At 32.7% G+C, this 20030-nt stretch overlaps 2 protein-coding genes across 2 annotated transcripts; one reads left to right on the top strand and one right to left on the bottom strand.

Moving 5' to 3' along the window:
• Window positions 1-3974, bottom strand: LOC25498435 (LRR receptor-like serine/threonine-protein kinase RCH1). Its single transcript, XM_013593351.3, has 2 exons — window positions 870-3974; window positions 1-643 (listed from the first exon to the last, which is right to left on the bottom strand). The coding sequence occupies exons 1-2, from the start codon at window positions 3784-3786 to the stop codon at window positions 159-161; spliced, it is 3402 nt and encodes a 1133-aa protein (XP_013448805.1). The 5' UTR covers window positions 3787-3974; the 3' UTR covers window positions 1-158.
• A 10314-nt stretch (window positions 3975-14288) lies between these two features.
• LOC25498433 (uncharacterized) lies at window positions 14289-19164 on the top strand. Its single transcript, XM_013593349.3, has 4 exons — window positions 14289-14660; window positions 17834-17895; window positions 18230-18334; window positions 18796-19164. The coding sequence occupies exons 1-4, from the start codon at window positions 14444-14446 to the stop codon at window positions 18934-18936; spliced, it is 525 nt and encodes a 174-aa protein (XP_013448803.1). The 5' UTR covers window positions 14289-14443; the 3' UTR covers window positions 18937-19164.
• The last annotated feature ends 866 nt before the right edge of the window (window positions 19165-20030 follow it).

Genomic DNA, 20030 nt, shown 5'->3' with positions numbered 1-20030 from the left:
TTACTTCAAATCTCACAATTATTAAAACTAAAATATCCTTATACACAATCAAACCATAATTATGAAGCTGAAGCACTTAAAATCAAATAGAAACCAAATCACTCATGCTAAGAAATTCTAGTTCCCTAGTCACATTGCTGTTATTAACTATTTCAAAGTTACTTTAGTGTTGTAGAACTATTAGAAGAGTAATGCAATTTCATATTTGTGTTGCTGCTGCTTGATGTTGGACATGAATGTTTCATCCCTTCGACTTGTTCTTCGTTAGAACGATTACTTTCATGTTGATCATTTGTAGAAGATCCATCGAAAACTTTCACACATTCATCTCTCTCCTGTTTAATCTCTTTCATCATTGCGACCACATCTTTCATTGTCGGTCTATCATCTGGACTTGGAGTTACACATAACAAAGCAACACCTAAAGTCTGCAACATTTCTTCGATTTCAGATTCTGGCCTTGCTCTTAAGCTTTCATCGAGCACTTCAACTCCACCTCTTTTTTGTCTAACCCAATCAACAATGTGAAGTCCATCTGGTATTGTTGGATCAATTGGTTGTTTACCTGTTAGTACTTCTAATACAACAATACCATAGCTGTATACATCGCTTTTCTCGGTTATCTTCATCATGTATCCATATTCTTCGAATTTCAACATGCAGAAAAACAAGTAACCGTGAGTTAAAAGAAGATTTAGAAAAATATCAACTAAATAGAAAACATGCATGTGAAACATCTGTTTAGCATAAGCGCTTATCAAGCGATTGTTTATGAAAATGGCCGTTATTGCAGTTACATCGGCCACGTTACGATAATATTAATAAAAGTGAATAGCAGAATTTGATGTTTTTGGAAGAGTAGTACTAACCAGGAGCTATGTAACCATAAGAACCAGCTAGTGTACTTGAAGATCGTGCAAAATCTCCATCATCAACAAGTTTCGCAAGTCCAAAATCAGCTATGTATGGTTCAAATTCAAGACCTATGAGGATGTTGTTGGCCTTAATATCTCTGTGAACAATAGGAGGAGCACAATCATGGTGTAAATAAGCCACGCCTTGAGCTGCTCCTAGTATTATCTTGAATCTAATATGCCATTCCAAGCAATTACCGCTTCCTTCATGAAGTAAACTTCCAAGACTCCCATTTGGCATGTAATCATACATAAGAAGCCTTGTGTTTCTGTTCCAACAGCATCCCAAGAACCTAACAATGTTCTTGTGGCGAATTGAACCGAGAGTTTTTACCTCGGCTGAAAAGGAATCGCGAACTCCTCCATTAACTGCTAACTTGTCACTTTGACTATGATTATATCTTGCAGCAGTGGCAGTGGCTGCCGTTGTTGTTGGCCACAGCCTTTTGACAGCAATGACATCGCCGTTTTCCATTTCTGCACGATAAACGATCCCTGAACACCCTTTTCCAATTACATTGGATTCCACCAAACATTTTAGGATTTGCTCCACGCAAAAGTTTACCTTTTGGAATGGTGTGAACTGCCAAGGCCATGAATCGCCTCCTCCTCCTCCCATCTCAGAATCATTGTCGTCTCGAACGAGTTTCCTCGCTCGAAAGACCGTAACAACTCCAAAGATTGCCATTACAACAGTCAAAGAACTGAGCAATCCAATGGCCACTTTAATTATCTCTGACCTCTTAGAATTAGATCCATTTAACATCCTTGTCATTGCAGCATTTCCAATGAAACATGAATCATGACCATTAGGACACAAACCTTGATTTCCAACTAAATCTGTTGCTGCTAGCTGATGAAACAACTTGCTATCTGGTAAATAACCAGTGAATTTGTTGTATGAAATGTTCAAAGCAACAAGATTTTCAAGGCCTGAAAATACCATCAAGTCCCCTCCAAGATTGTTATGTGAAAGGTCAAGAACAGACAACTTGTTAAGAGCCGAAATCTCTTCTGGGATTACTCCAGATAATGCATTATGACTCAAATTTAAAGCAATATCAAGTGCTTCAATTTGAAACAATTCCCGTGGTATGCTTCCCGATAACATGTTGCTGCTAAGGTCAAGAAGTTGAATACCCGAGCATTTCCCAAGTGATGAAGGAATCGATCCAGAGAAAGAGTTCTTGCTCAAAATAACTCTAAGAAGTGAAGTTAATTGACCAATACTCATAGGAACCTCACCAGAAAAATTATTCATTGAAACATCCAAAACCTCTAGCATTGTAAGAGAAGACAAGAAACTATGTAAATCACCAGAAAGAGAGTTGTTACTTAGATTCAGCATTTGAAGTTCTTTGCAATTTCCAATCTCTAACGGCACCGAACCACTAAGATGATTTTCAGAAAGATCAAGGAAATTAAGGTTGTTAAGAAACCCTATTTCTCTTGGTATCTCACCACTGATTCTGTTATCTAAAAGCCGGAGTCGAATCAGAGAACTACAGTTACCAATCTCATGAGGAATAGAGCCAGAGATATCATTAGAAATCAACAAAAGCTTTGTTAAGTTTTGAAGCTTAAAAAGACCTGAAGGTAAACTATCACTGAGTGAATTATAAGACAAATCCAAAGCCTCAAGGCTTACACAATCTCCTAACTCTGATGGAATTCTACCTTCAAGTTTGTTCTGCCAAGCGAAAAAAACCGTCAGCTTCGTCAACTTTCCAATCTCAACTGGAATCAAACCTGATATCTCATTTGTATCTAACTGCAACTGTATCAAATTTGTAAGATTCGAAATTGAAGCCGGTATCGAACCAGAAATATTATTGTTACTCAACATAAGCTCTTCAAGATTCGATAATTTTCCTAAACTTTTCGGTATTCCACCAGAGAAATAATTCAAAGAAAAATCAAGAATCTCCAAACTACTACAGTTTCCAATTTCCTCAGGTATGCTACCAACAAAACTATTTTGCCATAGCAAAATCTTTTCAAGCTTCACAAGCTTACCTATCTCAAAAGGAATCTCACCAGAAAGATCATTCTCATACAAAAACAAGTTCACAAGCTCAGAACAGTTACCAATTTCATGAGGAATTTCACCAGAAATTGAAGTACTATAAATAGATATTGTTTGAAGCATAGTTAATTTACCTAATGAATTAGGTAATGAACCTGAAATTTTAGTGTCAGCAAGTCCTAAAACAGTCAAATTCTTGCATTCACCTAACTCTTCTGGAATCTTTCCTACAATATCTTTGTTTCCACCAGCTCTTATAACTTCAAGATTTGAAAGTTTCCCTAGTTCAATAGGAAGGTTTCCACTAAGGTTATTGTCAAAAATGTCAAGGTTTTTGAGATTAACACAATCACCAAGTTCAATTGGGATTGAACCTGTCAATTGGTTAGAGTTTAAAATCAAGTTTTGGAGATTTTTGAGGTTTCCTATAGATGAAGGAATTTCACCAACAAGACTATTTGAGCTAAGATCAATGGTAATAAGGTTAAGACAGTTACCAATTTCATGTGGAATGGTTCCAGTGAGGTTGGCACCTGAAATGACTAGCTTTTGAAGGCTGGAAAGTGAAGAGATATTTGAAGGAAAAGGAAGGGCTAGTTGGACATTTTGGATGTTGATTTCAGTTACAAAGTTTTGTGATGAGCAAGTTATGAATGACCATTTGCATGGATTTGAGTCCAAAGGGTTCCAGTTGGAAAAAGATGAAGGGAATTTGGTTGAAGCTGTGTGTGTCCATGAAAGTAAGATAGTAACTTCATTGGTGGAAGCAAAGGAAAATGGGAGGAGGAGTGTGAAGAGGAGGAGGAGGAGAAGATGGTGGTTTGTGATGAAAGGTTGAGAAGACATTTGGTTGTGGTTGCTCAAGATGACTTTAGCAATCTTGCATTGACATTAGCAATTTTGCATGAAAAACTCAACCATGTCTATAGGTATATATCAACTCTTGGTTTTTCATTGTTTGTGTCTCTATCTCTAGCTACTTTCTTGAACTAGGGGGACTATTATATTGCTTGTGTCTCTCATGTCAGTCTCATTCATACTTTTGTTTGAAATATTTCTTTTTCTCTCACATTATTCGTCTCTTTAGGGTTTAAATAAAGTATTTTTACATTTGTCTATCATTACATGCATGCTCAGAATCACGGTGAATAGGGATAGGAATAGGTCAGGTATAGTTCTATGGTCTAAACTACGATAAGTTAAAGTAGACTTTTTTTTTTAAAATAGAGAAGGTCACATACCATAAAAAAAAAATCTCTTGAGTATATATGGAAATTTTATTATTACTTTAATATGAGGTAAATTCATATCTCATACGAGTTTACTCGATTCTACCTTTAAAAAAACAAGTTTACGTAAAAAAAAAAAAAAAAATTGAGTTTAACAACTTTCGTTGCAAGTATAGTATAAGGTGATTGATCATAAATGATAGCATAAGGAAATTTTAGTCATAATACATTATTTTAGTCATGATGTAATTTACTTTGAATATGAAACAGACGAGAGTTAATTAAGACTATGTACATGTCTCTCTTTGTGAGCTTATTTCAGTTGATAGCGACAATGCATAATAAAATCAGTTAGAATAAAATCATAAAAAAGACTATATACAAGTCTTTAAATAAAATCATCAACTACAGTCAATTAGAAAATTATTCGAAATGAGCATTACGTCCTATTTATAATGAATAAACAAACCCCTAAAAAGAAAAAATGAATAAATCAAAAGTGTTATAAATATAGGACATCTATGTTAGTTTTGTTTGTGGGGTGAGTTTGACAAAATTAAGATGAGTTACCGTAAACATTTTTATTTGTTTATAGATGAAGTGATAAACATCACTAAAATTTACATATGTTGCAAGGTTTTGGATTTTAATATGGATAAATGTGTCTCATCTAACAATTTTAGCATTCACGCTTTTACGAAAGCTACACTTTGCGAAAAAATTTAGGCGTCCAAATATTATGGTGTCATTGTGATTTCATCTAACCATTGTGATACTAAATAATTGTTATAAATCAAAGAATTCCATGGTTCTAGATCAAATGCAATGGAAAGATAGATTGTGTAATTCTCTCTCTAGGAGTCATTACAAAGGTAGAAAATGAATGAATAAAAGAAGTAAAATAGTACATAAGTGTAGCTTATTTACAGTGATTTGGAGTAACTAACCCCCTAACTAACTTTCTACTAAGTAACTCTAGTTTATTCTCACTATACTCTAATAATAATCACTAATTAAACTACAATTTAGGAGCAAAACAAATTTTAAGAATAGGACACATGACATGACATGAGATCATGAACTACTTGCTTTGTTGAGAAGCAAGAAAAGAAGACAATACATTTTTTCTTTTAATAAGATTTTGGAGTGAAAACCAACACCACCACCTCCTCTACCTCGGGGTTCTGTTCTTTTACCATAAACATATATATATTTTCTGCAACATTGAATCATGTATACCTTGTTTGACACTAAAACTAGCTCATACCCCCCATGTGTTTTTGCATTGTTTTCCTCAAAATAGTCACTAATATGGTCTGCACCCCCCATTTATATATTTATTTGTGTTGATAATCGAGGTGCTTCTTTAATTTGAAAGAGTGGTTGATTGCATTGCTTTCTGGCATTTTGCCCTTGTTTTCAAAGTTTTCATTCAAAGCAGATTCCCCTAGATATAGCTGCTTGAAGATTATTAGAATTGCTTTGTAAGCATCTGCGTCAACATAAAAAAATATTGTCACATGAAATCATATTTAATATGGTTCAATTTACACCATTACAAAATAATAGTACCTAGGATAATTTGTCTTTGTAATCTAAATTTCATCACAAATTACCTACGCTAAGTGAATGTATATGTGGATTTTTTAGTCCTCGATTGACTAAAATGTTCCACAAATTAGTCTACAAAGATATTGTTGTATTAATTTAGTGTTCCTAGTGTATGAATAATCATTAAGATATTGATATATTATTAATTCTTATTTATTACATATTACGTCTAAGGAATATTAATTGTGCTGATGCTTTTTAGCTGATTTTTTTTGTGCAATCAAACTTATGACATTTTATTTGTTATGCATGATACAATGTGGGATAAAATCAAAGTTGTGAGAATTAGCTATAACTAGCCAACTCCCTAAAAAAAAAAAACTACTCTAACTAACTTATAAGCGACTACGTTAACTTGTACCTTATCTAAAATACACCATGGTGGAGTTTTGAATAAACTTTGCCATAAGGCTAGCACGATTTATCAAACTCCTATTATAATCATACACCGTTTTAATTTGTTAGGAAAAAAAACATTATACATTGTTGGCCTTATGAGTTTAGCTATGTTGATAGGGACATTACATTATATATTTATGGGTTAGGGTTCGAACCCCAAACTCCCACTTGAGGTGAATTTTCTAGACGATAGACTAGTTGAAAACAAGGTCGCTTTGTTTCATGCACTTCTTCTTTTTCCTTCAAAAAGTCTAGTAGTTAAAAATCCATCGCTTGAAGTGAATAAATGGAAAATTCGAAATTCAAGCTATGACATCTACATGTATAATGCAATGTCACTGCAAACTAAGTTAAACGCAAGGGACTCTTTCGTACACTTCTAAAACTAACATAGTTACCAAAATAACATAGTTACCAAAAAAAAATACTCCATTTTTTTATAAATGAAGATTTATCTACTCTACTTTTCAAATATGCCTCATATCTTAGAATATTTTGCTTAGCCAAGTAATTTTACCTAACTAAAATATTTTAATTACTTAAAAAATCCATCATTCATCACAACTTTACATTTTCTCTCTCTCTCTCTCTCAATATTTACAGCCATGATTAAAATTGAACGATGGCACCTCCATGCTAAGGGTTTATTTTTTATTTGGAATATGAAATATTCTTTCTGTTTTCTATGTAAATATTTATATCTGATGCCCTTTCTTAATTAAGTAGCCAAACCATACTCCATTTTCCTTGAAAACACAAGAACCAATCCTACTTATAAACCTGTTGATAATTAACAATGGTATTTATAAGAGAATCCCCTTTTCGTTCCACTTTTACCTTAATGATCATTGTTGAGGCAGTCATGGCCAAAATCATTAAGAAGCTGAAGGCAATACCTGTAAACACAGTCTACAAGATGAGAATCAACTCTATTGTTCCTAAAAGCTATTCTAATTATTATAGGGAATGGTACAAACTTGTGACAATACCCTTTATTCTTTTTACCTAAAGAATATTTCAGTTGTACATGAAGTGTCAACTAAGTATTAAGAGTTTAATTTTTGTAATTTTACGAAACATGATTCAAATCGTACTTAAAATAGTTGTAATTGATTATTAATGTTACTTATATATTAATAATAACTTATCATTCTCTATTTTTTTAAAGAAATTTATATTTCAATTGAAGGGGTCTCCTTAAAAATATATGACTGCATAATTATTCTTAGTATACGTATCTGAGAGTTTGTTTTTCTTTAAGTATGTCTTTGGTTTGAGCTTTGTGAAAGAAAAAATTGGGTTGTAGAGAGTTTTGCACGTGGTGTTAAGAATTTAACATTGATGAGTGTAACTTAAAAATGGGTTTATAAATGAGAGTCGTCTTTCACCTTATAATTCGCTTTTAGTTGGAGGTTGGGTATGTCGAATTAACTCAAATTTTATGATCAAATCAAAGCTTAATTAAGATTTGTTGTGTCACTCAAATCACAATCAAGATGTTCAATTCTAAGCCGATCATAATTAGAGGTATCTTCATTTTACAGGCCATTTTTATTGGGTTAGGTTTGTTGGGTAGGAACAGACAAAATAAAAATATAAAGAAAAAAACAAAAGACAACTCACAATAAAATTTTTATAAGAAGTTCCCTTGAGCTTAGCTCAGCTGGTAGGGACAATGCATAATTTATGCAAGGGTCGGGGTTCGAATCTCGGACATCCCACTTATTCACTTTAAAAAGGTGAATTTATAACCACTAGACTACTTAACAAAAAAAAATATATTATAAGAAAATTGCAATCTCTTGTGCAATTTTTGCAAAAACAAATTGTAAACTATCAAATCCCAAATACAACCAAAATAGCAGGGGTTTTTTTTTTAGGAAAACCAAAATATGGTTGTTGTGCTATAGAAAAACTCAAACTACTCTCCATTTACAAAACTTTTTACTTCTTTTTTTTTCACTATTCAATGTAAGGTATGAATGAATGCACACTTTTGACACAGCATATCCTCCATTCATCCAAAGTCTCGCGTTTATTCACTTTGTTATCAATTTCATCTTCAATGGATACTAAATCTAATACATCCTCTATTTCTTTAAGATATTAATATAGTCAAGTGTCATTACTATAGTGCACATCTATAGGGCACTCGTTAGCATTTTTCGTAGATTTATAAGAGAATAGACTCTTATTCCTAATGCCTTAAGATTTTTGATAGATTTGATGTCAAAGTCTTTTAGGTGTCTTGGACGATGGCATTTAAAATGCACAAGTAATAAATTTGTGCACCATGCACAAGTTTTTTTGTGACTATTAGATCAAATGAATAACATAGATTTACTATAAACCCTCACCACTAGATTCTTTTCACCATTCCCTCTCCTCCATCCCCACCAACCCACCACCACCAGCAACAACATCAAACCCGTCTCATTCTCTTCTTCATGCTTTTTATTTTTAATTTCATTAAATAAAATAAAAATTTATAATTTGAGAAATAAAAAATGAAATAATAATTCATGTCTTAAGCAATGCTATTTGAGGAGAATTTTATTCAGATCTAGAATCTCATGCATATCCTTTTTTTGCTTTGATTTCATGACTTTGATTCATTGAATTGAATGATGATTTTTGGAATAATTTCATTACTTTGTTTCATGACTGTTTGTTTATGTCATTACTCCACTGGAGATGTTAATGTAACATTCGAGATCTGAAAAAATCAACCGTGATAGAGAAACCTGACAGTTGGTGTGTGTATGCATGTTTTAATATTTCTGGAAAATATCCAGAACCCATCAGAATCATGCATAAACCTCTCCTAAAAGCATGCACGGTTGATCTTGTTAGAATTCACTTGTCTAGTCCTCATTCTTACACTTGCTGATATATAGAAAAACAACAAAAAATTAAGAAAATTTTAATAAACCAAAAAATGGGAGAAATCAGAAGGGGGATTTTGACACGAAACTATAACCATGAGTAGAATTGGAACTTTGATTTCATATAACTTCTATTGAGAAACGTAGAAACATATGAATTTGCCGTTTACCAAACTTCTTCTGTTCTTCATCCTGTTGTTCACTATTTTTGTTCTTGGTTGGAAGTTATTTTCTTCTTAGACATAGAGAGAGAAAGCCATGAAGTTATTTGATCAAGTGTTGAGAGTCTATTGTAATAACATGTTCTTCATATGATCCAATGGTTCACAAAAACTTGTGCATGGTACACAAATTTAACATTTGTGCATCCTAAATGCCACCGTTAAGGGCTACACATTAGGTATATAGATCACTTCTCTTATAAATCTAACATTTCCTTAATTTTTAGTCAATCGATGTAGAATTTAACTACTCATTTGATTTCCGACCCCAACAAATTCCACAATTTCATTGAAGAAGTTTCTTTCAATCAAATTGTGTTTAATACATTTTGTTTATTGTATTGCACTATGAATCATTTATCTCACTTGATTTTTCTATTTCCAAATCCCAATCAAGAGCCTATTGAACTCAATAGCTTTAGATTATGCATTTGTCATAAGGAAAAATCTATCTCCCATCAAACAAAGGAGCAACCAATTTCAATATGACTATAACACTACCTAAAAGAAACACATATAAGATGACAACTAACATCCCTTAAAAATGGCACAACACACTTATCTTTCTCCTTTTATCAGAACTTTTGCTCTGAATTCAATTATTAGGAAAGCAACCATAAAATATTCACGAGAAGCAAACATAAAGAAATAAATAAAAAACAATTCACAATAAAATGTTTTAATTACGAGTAAACAGGCAATTATCCCCTGAAATTGTAAGTTTCGTCAATTACCCTCCTGAAATTAACAAAACTTCAATTACCCCCTTGAAATTGCACAATGTTAATCAATTTACCCCCTCCATCAAATTCTTCTGTTAGTCAACATGACGTTTTGCAAATACCCCTGAAGTTTTGCACTTATGTGCAAAATGCCCCATAAATTTGAAAATTTATATTTTTTTTCTTCTTATCCTTAAAAGTGACTGGAATTTCACTGAATTCAGAGACTTATTAATGCGGTTGGCCTAAAGCTCCTCTTTTGGTCATTGACTCATAAAATTTGTCTATGGATACGTAGTAAACTCTATGATTCTGATATTATTTTCAGCTTACATCCATTTCTCCTGAAGTTTTGAGTGCAGCTGTTGCTGATATTAAAGAGGTGGTTCATTTGAAATATGCATTACCAGAGGCAAAATTGTTTAATGAACTACCAGAAATGTCGGATGAACTAGTACTACCAGACTTTATTATTCCGGAAGGTGCGGTCTCTCGCCACTGAAGTGTTTAATTTTCATTTCATATTGTTGCATGTTGGTTAGAAGCTTATCTTAGTGAGTTATTTATTTCCTACTATAGATAATATGGAAAATGAGGAATATTCATTTACTGTGCACTATATGAAATCAAACCATCAAAGTGTAATTGGATTAGAATCTTCTACAAAAGTGTTGCATTGCTTTGTGTTGCAAACATAATTGTTAGTTTAGTGTTAAAGGAAAGTTGACTTTTAAAGATGAGGAAAAAAAATATAAATTTTCAAATTTAAGGGGCATTTTGTACATAAGTGCAAAATTTTAGGGGATATTTGCAAAACGTCATGTTGACTAACAGAAGAATTTGACGGATGAGGTAAATTGATTAACGTTGTGCAATTTTAGGGGGGTAATTGAAGTTTTGTTAATTTCAGGATGGTAATTGACGAAACTTACAATTTCAGGGGTAATTGTCTATTTACTCATTTAATTATATTAGTTTATTTTGTCAATATTATATATTATTTATTTTTTTGAACAAGCCAAAATGAAATTTCATAATAACAAGGGTTGAACATCCCGCACAAGATGGGCAAATGGTGACAGCACCCAAGGATTACACAGTTACTAGTGCCATAAAAACAAAAGCACCATCAAGTCACAAAAAATAAATAATTACACGTGGACACCAATGCATAAGAGCGGATGTTTTCATCAATCGTAAAAACTGTATACAAACGACACCTGATTTGATTTCGGCCAAAAGGAAGGAATATAGTTTGACCTTCTCAAAGCTAAATGGTCAGACGCCATATTGTTTTGTCAATATTATATTAGTTTTGTGACTTCAGCACTAATTTCATCATTGCACCGTGTTGTTGTGTATTTATGCCTCCAATTCATGTGTGTTAAACCTCTGATTTGTTTATATATGTGTATATCATTGAATTATTGGTTTTTTTTTTTATTAAGAATAAGCTCATGAAATTATATTGATTTGTATAATGATTTTTTTGACATTTTGTAGAGAACATAAATTATTTTACAAATTTTGTAGACACCATATCATCTAATTCAATAGAAAGTGATACAACTAAACCATTCATGTTAAGTGATTTAAGACTATTATTTTTTTTATCTTATGTGTTTTTCACGCGTCCTATATTTGTTTGTAAAATATTATTTGTTCGAATTATAAAATCCGGACTCTTTATTAGTTCGTTTCGAATTATATAAGTTGAATCATTCCTATATATAACTCAAAATCATAAACATCTCCTCATTTCAATAGTTTTTGTTTAAGCCCTAACACTTTCTTTCACACCCTAAAATTCGAAAATCCAAATTTTGTGATTCTTGAAGGTTTTTTGTTCAAAAGGATCACATTTCAAGCATTGTCAACCACCAGTGTTAGGTTCATTTTTTCTTTTCTTTTCTGAAATACTGAATATGTTCAGACAATATAATTTAAACCAGATTATTCCTAGTTCATTTTATATAATCCGAACTGATTTAGTGTATGTTGTCATTGGGTACTCCGTGGATGTTTGTTAACCGTATATATATATATATATATATATATATATATATATATATATATATATATATATGTGTGTGTGTGTGTGTGTGTGTGTGTGTGTGTGTGTGTGTGTGATTTTGCATATTTCAGATATGGACTGCATTAAGAATGACAGAGTTTCGATGACTACTGCTAGCAATTTAAAATGTGTGAACGACAAAAAAAGGTGCAGGTTATATATGATGCAAGAGTGATGGTTCAGAGATGTCATTCGAGTTGGTGGACTTCACTGGCTACAAACATCTACATAACCTCGCATGGTCTGATAACTGTCGGAGGGGGTGTTGCGCTAGTTGGTTATGTCCAGACCATCCCCAAACATTGACATGACTCTGCACCTCCCACAACGACTTGGCATGAGATCAGTTAGCTCTACCTACATTATCTTGATTATGTGTTGTCTAAGCAGCATTTAGGCATGTCTGATCCAATTGGTATAGAGACAACATATGGGTATATGAGATGGTTCATTGTCATTTAACATCCTTACATCATACCTCTTCCGGATCATATTCAAATCCCGACGCCATCCAAAAAGAATCCCCTGACAAGGTTGTTGTAGAGGATTAGGGAGTCCATTAGTGGCTAGACATGATGGGTGGTGGTGCGGTGGAGCAAGCAAGTCTGACATGTGAAAGTTTACATGTGATTTTGTAAGAGGTTTAGGGATGAAAGATCTATCATCATAGACGTGTTAGGGGTGGCCATGTTACCAGAAGTGTTATGATTGTGTTATATCATTCGAATAATTTATATGTTGTTTTAATTTTTGCTTGAATCTTTTGGTTGTAACCTTTGGATAGTAGTGACACTGTTTTTATTTTATGCTACATGTGTGTTGTTTCATATGCTTTCATTAATTATTTTTTGTTTATAATTTGCTTGTATGCATGTTAAAATCAATCTGGTTTCCTCATTTTGCTAAAAAAATGTGCAAGCTAAACAACGCAGATTTTGTCTCTCTGCTGACACAATTTGGATTATATAATTTAAAATGTTTATTTAAGGTTCGGTTTATGTGATCTAAAATGTGTCATTTTATACACTACAACCTTTAAAATGGTCTTCTGGGCGTTTGACACATTTTAGATTATATTGTCCGAACAATTTTGAAAGGTTTCAGTTACGGAAATCCAAATTGTATATTTACAAGCTTTTGATAGACATGAGCAAAGTTTTATTCCTTATATAATTCAAAACATAGTTCAGATTATATAATCCAAACAAATGGTATTTTCAGAAAAAATAAATAAATAAATAGGGTGCGTGAGTAAAGATGCACTAATAGTTCAGCAATCGATCAAGTGACCTAACTCCTTAATCCACTACCTTGAATGGAGGAATCATATGAAGTTTGTTTGACTAATCGATAATCACATTTTTGTTTAATTATGTCGTTACAATTATTATTGTTGTTGTTTTACGATGTTAAATTATAATGTTGAAATTAGTGTAGTTAAATTATGTTGTTTTTGCTCTTGAGATATAATGTGATTTAATGACAATTTTTTCTCTCTTATGTTTATCGAACACTTTCAAATTATATAATTTAAAATAGCCAAAACTTTTCGCAATGTACAATCTGAATGAATGCAAAATGAAGATTATGAAAGGCGCGTGAGAGATATTTAGGGTGGAAAAAGAAAGGCAAAATTACACTTTTAGTTCCTTAATTTAATTTTAGGTAACAATTTGGTCCTTTATCTTTTTTTCATTTCAATTTGGTTCTTTTTGTTCATTTTCATATACATTTTTAAGCTTAAAAATCATGATTTTATTTTCTTATGGTCTTCCAGTTTTCAAATCTATGATCCTCGTCTATGTTTGCATAAGAATATTAGATTTGAAAAATGACCAAATTAAAATGAAAAAAAGATAAAGGACCAAACTGTTACCTGAAATTAAATTAAGGGACTAAAAGTGTAATTGTGCCAAAAAGAAATAATCAATAACTATGCATATAAATTTGGGTCACTCTTGAGCTTCAAGACTAACTTAAGGGCCCACTAACTTTGAGCTCAGCTTTCCGAGACTAACAACAAAGACATGTATATGAGAATTGACCTTCTCTCATCTGTTTTTGCTCATTTCTATCTTACGTGGATTAACTCACGCTAAAAATACACATACGTGGGTTAACTCAAAATACACATGTTGTTAACTCACACTCGACTATTTTGACGGAAATAAGTAAAAACAATGGGAGAAGAGCAACCCTTCTATATGCTACTCAGTTCCCTCTTGTCTTCATCCAAATGTTTGTTCTGTTCCATTTCCACGTGAACCTAAAAGCTAAAACCAATCAAAACCACATTGTCTAATCTCTTCAATTGAAACTACCCTTGCTTTTTTGCATATTCAATTACATTTAAGGAACAAAAATGTTTGCTAACTGTTTTGTTCGCAACTTTAGTTCTGTTCCAATCTGCTGTCAAAATCAAACTTTGGCTCCTACCCATCATCAATTTCGTTCACCCAATTCTCTGTTGAAGTTAAAGAAGCAAACTTTATTGCCAAATACCCAATTCAAGATTTCCAGAAGCCAAAAACCTCGCTCCAATTTCGTAGTTTTTGCAGAGCAATCGAATTTATCTAAAGGTTAGCCTCAACTTTCATTTTTTTTTTTTTTAATCATGCTATTTCGGATTTATGTTTTTCTCTTAGTTTGATTAATTAGATTTTGGTTATAGATTTTGGTAATTTCATGTTTTGTTAGTAGGTTATTATTTGATTCGTTGCAGTTGTTTGTTTCTGTGGTATGTTTAGTTTTGATGTTAGCAAAAAAATTTATGAGAGTTATGTTTACGAGGATTAGTTTTGCAATACAAAAAGGATGAGCGGCGCAGCTTGTTGCTCGCTTGCCTTGCCTTCCACTCATGTGTAATTTTTTGTATGTATATCGATAGACGAGAGTTGAAAGTGTTGAATAAAATTGAAGAAACTGTGATAATTGAAATAAGGTGCATTAAAATGTGTATAGTTTTTTTTTGAAGGAGAAATGTGTATAGTTTGGTATTAAATAGTTAAGGAACTACTTCTTCACAGACATGACGGTATTAAACAGCTATTAAATACATACACGGACATGACAGTGAGTTCAGTGGCACCGTGATTTTGTGAGCTCTAAGGTTTAGCTTTTGTCAAAACCACGAGGGCTCATTGTGATTTTGCCAATCTTGCTGCCAATCCAAACATATGCTAAACACCGACATGTTGACACCTATAATAATTTGAAAAAATGGATTTATTGAATGTAACCACATGTCTCAGTGTCGTGTCGGTTTTGGATACCGATACATGTTGGGCTGTTACAAGACACACCTTAGTTAATCCTCGTGCTAGATTGAACTCGTTAATGGACATGGTTCATCATCTTTACCAATTTGCAGTAGTGACATTCATTTGGATTTTCTCAAATGACTGTTCCATACTACATTATCTTAGCGTGGTCGACAAATTATTGTATTTCTCTGTAGTTAATTTAACAATGAAGTAAAACTTTTTCCTGAAATGCATGTTTATTTTTCTGAGAAAGCTTATAATTCACCAAAAACCTTTAAAATATGTGGTACCTTCATTCTGTAATGTGGTATCTTCTGTTAATTCGGGTTTTTATGTTTGGAATCTTATGCACTATTTTCTGATGTCATGCATTTGCATAACAATGAGAAAAAACAGTGCTAAGGATTACTAGAGCTAGATAGCATCAAACTCAAATCTCAAGAAAAATATTATTTTGGGATGTAAAATGGCTAGTAGCCATTTTCTGGCATTGATGTTTCTTTGTTGGATGCATTTGTGCCACATCCTTGTATATGCCAAGTCAAATATCACAGAGAATATTCAAATATAAATTTAATCCTAAAATGTTCATAGTTTTCGTGTGTCGATGTCCACCAGGAAGATATGATCCTTTCGTGATGATTACTGTATTTGATTAAACCTGATAATTGCTTGTCTTTTGAAAATTCATGTGGGATCAAACATGAGATTAGCAATTGGTCTTAAGTTTATCATTCGTGACGAGGCATCCTATTTTGAAACGAAAACACCATGTATGATTAAGGTTTTGTTTGGATTGACATCTTTATGCTTATCCAATGACATAAGCACTTTAAGACTGTTTGGAAGAGCTTATAGAATAATCTTATGACATCTCCATAAACCATTTTCAGCTTATCTTCATTAGCTCTCTAGGATAGCTTATGAAAACAGTTTATAGCTTATATGAGAACAACTTGACTTTATCTTATCTTTTGTTACAGAAATAGCTTGTATATAAACACTCAGTGGCGGAACTGGGGGGTGGCAAGGGGGAGCCACCGCCACCCCATCCTTTTATGGAAATTCCTATTATGCCCTTCATTAAAACTAATATTTTCCAATCCAATTTTCATTTGGTCATCAATTTTCTCTTTCATCAAGTGAGAACAGAGAAACGCGTTCTCTTCTTCTCCCCCCAACAAAGAAAATCGCGATCCAATCCACAGACAACCACCACAACACCGCCGGTCAGCCACCGCGACCACTCGCCTACTCCTCCTCCTCCTCCCTCTTCTGTGTTGTGTTTAAAGAGCTATCTCCATCTTTCTTTCCACACACCCTAGTTCTTGTAAATTGTAAGGTAAATTAGGTAATGTGAAATTGAAGTTTGATTTTGTTGATGGTAGTTTTACAAATTTGGTTTTTGTCTTTGCTAATTGCTTTTGATTATCACTTTGACTAGCGTCATACAAAGTAATCTTTGCATTGGATTAGAAAATCATAATAGCTGTTATTCCAAACTTGCTTTGAGAATAAGTTCGTCCAAATGTAAAACACTTTATTTCAAATTCCATCATAACAAAATCAATATGTTTGATTATCAAACAAAACTAGTTAATCAGTAATATTTTCAAAGGTCATGAGATCAAGATGGTTGTGTGGTTTAGGAAAGATTTGAATATCATGAAGTAAAAAAAGAGGAATGTGACTTCACTCATATAACCTGCAGAAATTTTAGAAGTGAGGCTGAGTTTTAAACTTAGAATATCAGTTTTAACATTATTTGTTTATATATTGTGAAATCATAGTTCAGGGTTAATCTTAATCCCCTAAATACAGTTTTAATGTTACAAATTTCCATTTCCTAAATGCTAAGGCTAAGCTGCTTTGTATTACAGAAGTTTGATTTTGTTGATGATAGTTTTACAAATTTGTTTTAGAAATCCAAAATAAACAGAGGCATACCTACTTTGATCTTGCTGATCTTGCTGTTATGTTCCTATTTTGTACCTATTCTGTACCTACTTTGATTGTTGCTGATCTTGCTGATTTGTTATAATTTATAAATTCATTGTATCTCTTTCTGATCTTGCTGTTATGTTCCTATTTTGATTTGCTTATTTTGCATACTACTCTTTCTGATCTTGCTGTTGGTTTATTACGACTTAAATGTGTTGTGTTTAATATGATTTATATATTATAGTTTATTTTGATGGCGAGATGGCGGCCACCCCAAAATTTTTTGGCTGGCTCCGCCACTGTAAACACTTATATGATTAGTTAACTTGTTTATCCAAACAGTTCCTAAGAGTTGGTAAACATTGAAATATCTTGCTATTTGTGTTAATTGTATGCCCTTCAGAATTCGGAACACTTAATTTTTCAAGAGTTGTTCTGTATAAAACCTGGCTGCTGTATTTTTTATCGTTCTCTTTTTAGCTACGTTGCTTTTGTCCAGGAAACCTAACTATTGCTCATTTTTTATTATCTTTGTGGTTACGAGATAGTTCTGCAGAATGCATGGAGAGTTGGTAAGGATGGAATTGATGCAGGCACAAATCTAGTTCCTGTAAGTCAGAATTACCATTTCCAGTGTTGTCAAATAACGGATATTTGTGCTCTCGTGTAGCGGAATTTTAACAAATTGCTATTGTTCCGCGATACGTGATTTAGTACATTGCTATTGTTCTGCGATACGCAATTTAGTACAAAATCTTGTCAAATAGCGGCTATAATTGTGGCGTTATAGCACTGCAGTGTAGCGAAATTTGAACGGAATGCTATTTTCTGCGATCCGCGATTGAAAACACTGCCTGTTGTCTTCAATTTTGTTCGAAATAGTAGAATAACTTCTAGTTTTTTTTTTCTTCATGTTTCTCTTGTCTTCTTTTTGCTGATGCTAGAATTCTGTACCAAGACCAATAGCAAGGATTTCAGTAACTTTTGTGGCTTTGAGTGCTTTGCTTTTTGTGTTCAAGTCTCTCCTCTCTACTGCTTTTTTTATTTTGGTAAGTCATCCATTTTCCATATCGAATTAAAATTTCAGATTATTGTTTTGAACTTTTATGCCGCTAAATATTCATATGAAACCAATTGTCATGTTCTTTCATGTACTGGCCATATCATGTTATTGAAGAGAACTTGTGCATAGAAAAGAATACGTCATCTCCCTTTTGTTGGGTTGAATTTTTTACTTAAAGCTACTGTAACAAATAGTGGCTATGATTATGGCAGAATTTGAACAAATCACTATTGTTCTGGAATATGCTATTTAGTACAAACTATTGTCAAACAACGGCTATAAATCTAGATGTGCACTATAGTGTCTCGAAAATTTGAACAAATCACTATTTTCTGCAATCCGTAATTGACAACAAGTTTCCCAATGGTTAAGACTTTAGGGTACTTCGAAGCATTAAACTTCAATGCTATATCTTGTGGTTAACACAAGTACATTGCTTGTTCATAGGCTACCATAGGACTTGCATACTTTGCATACCTAGCATTCAATAAAGATCAAGGACCACCTAGTGGGAATGGAGGAACTACAACCAAACCTATGGATGATCCTTTGGAAGAGGCTAACAGGATAATGGATAAATACAAGTAGCATCATCAGAGTAAGTTATTTTTGAACCAATCGATTTCTACATTATACATATGTTAGATGTAAAGTTGTAATACTGTTAGTTTTGATGAGAAAGGAAAAGTAACTTTGATAGAATGGAATTGTCATCATATATGCAGATTTTGTTTTTCGTTTCTTTGATCATATTATAGCCTTTGACAAAGCCTCAGAGTGCAAATGACATTTTCTATTGCACAGGTGTTAGATAAAGCTTATTTGCATTTGCTTAATTTTTTTTTAATCGCTTTGTTTAGTATGTGGTAGATTTTGATAACAAACTATTATTCTGAACATAAATTTTAAGAATGTTTCATTTTGAATTTTTAAATAACCAGCGCCGTTTTTCCACGGGTGCTTACAACGAGCAGTCGAGCACTTGTTTCTGTTTAATATTATCTTTTTATGAGATTGGTTTTAGTTTTAGCTTCTATTTAGAAGAAACAACACTTTCTTCTGTCTTGTATTGTTATGTCTAGTACTTACCTTTTAGCATATCAAACGCAACAATGGGGTGTGTTTCAGTTTTTTGAGAAAAAAGACTCAAAAATAGTCAATTAAAAATAGTCGGTTTGGTTTGGTAGTATTCGTTTCACGGAATCGGAACCAAACATGTATCCATTAAATAAGAATTGAACAATGTTTTTTCTTTTTTGGTACAAAGAATTGAACAATGTTACCCTATCTAAATCCTCAACAAAAAAATGTTACACTATCTAATTGATTTTTATCCTTAAAAAAATCCGATAATTGATTTTTTTTTTTTTTATTAAATGAGAAGGAAGTGCAAAGTATCATTGCAACTACTAGTAATAATATTGCTCAAAAAAAAAAACTACTAGTAATATTTTAGCTATGTTGTCACCCTAAGATCTAGATTGCTGCATAAATTCATTTTTTGAAGTTAAGGAATTATATTTTGAGATTGCTTATATACAGACATTCTCTTAATTTTAAGATATACATGTTGTCACCTAGACTTGCACCAATAGTGAGAAACAATAAGCGACTTTACATATTGTTAAAGGATACGTTAAAAGTCTCACATTAGAGATTTCTTAGATATCCTATCAATCTCT

This window comes from Medicago truncatula, chromosome 7 (assembly GCF_003473485.1).
Source record: "Medicago truncatula cultivar Jemalong A17 chromosome 7, MtrunA17r5.0-ANR, whole genome shotgun sequence".
NCBI lineage: Eukaryota > Viridiplantae > Streptophyta > Magnoliopsida > Fabales > Fabaceae > Medicago > Medicago truncatula.
This window is presented reverse-complemented; position numbering and strand designations above follow the sequence as displayed.

Bases quoted from the DNA above. Each gene is read 5' to 3' on its own strand.
- LOC25498435 (XM_013593351.3), bottom strand. From the start codon at position 3,786: ATGTCTTCTCAACCTTTCATCACAAACCACCATCTTCTCCTCCTCCTC. The intron at 644-869 runs GTTAGTACTACT...TGAAATTCGAAG, and splicing joins TTATGGTTACATAGCTCCTG to AATATGGATACATGATGAAG.
- LOC25498433 (XM_013593349.3), top strand. From the start codon at position 14,444: ATGTTTGCTAACTGTTTTGTTCGCAACTTTAGTTCTGTTCCAATCTGC. The intron at 14,661-17,833 runs GTTAGCCTCAAC...GTTACGAGATAG, and splicing joins GCAATCGAATTTATCTAAAG to TTCTGCAGAATGCATGGAGA. The intron at 17,896-18,229 runs GTAAGTCAGAAT...TGCTGATGCTAG, and splicing joins CAGGCACAAATCTAGTTCCT to AATTCTGTACCAAGACCAAT.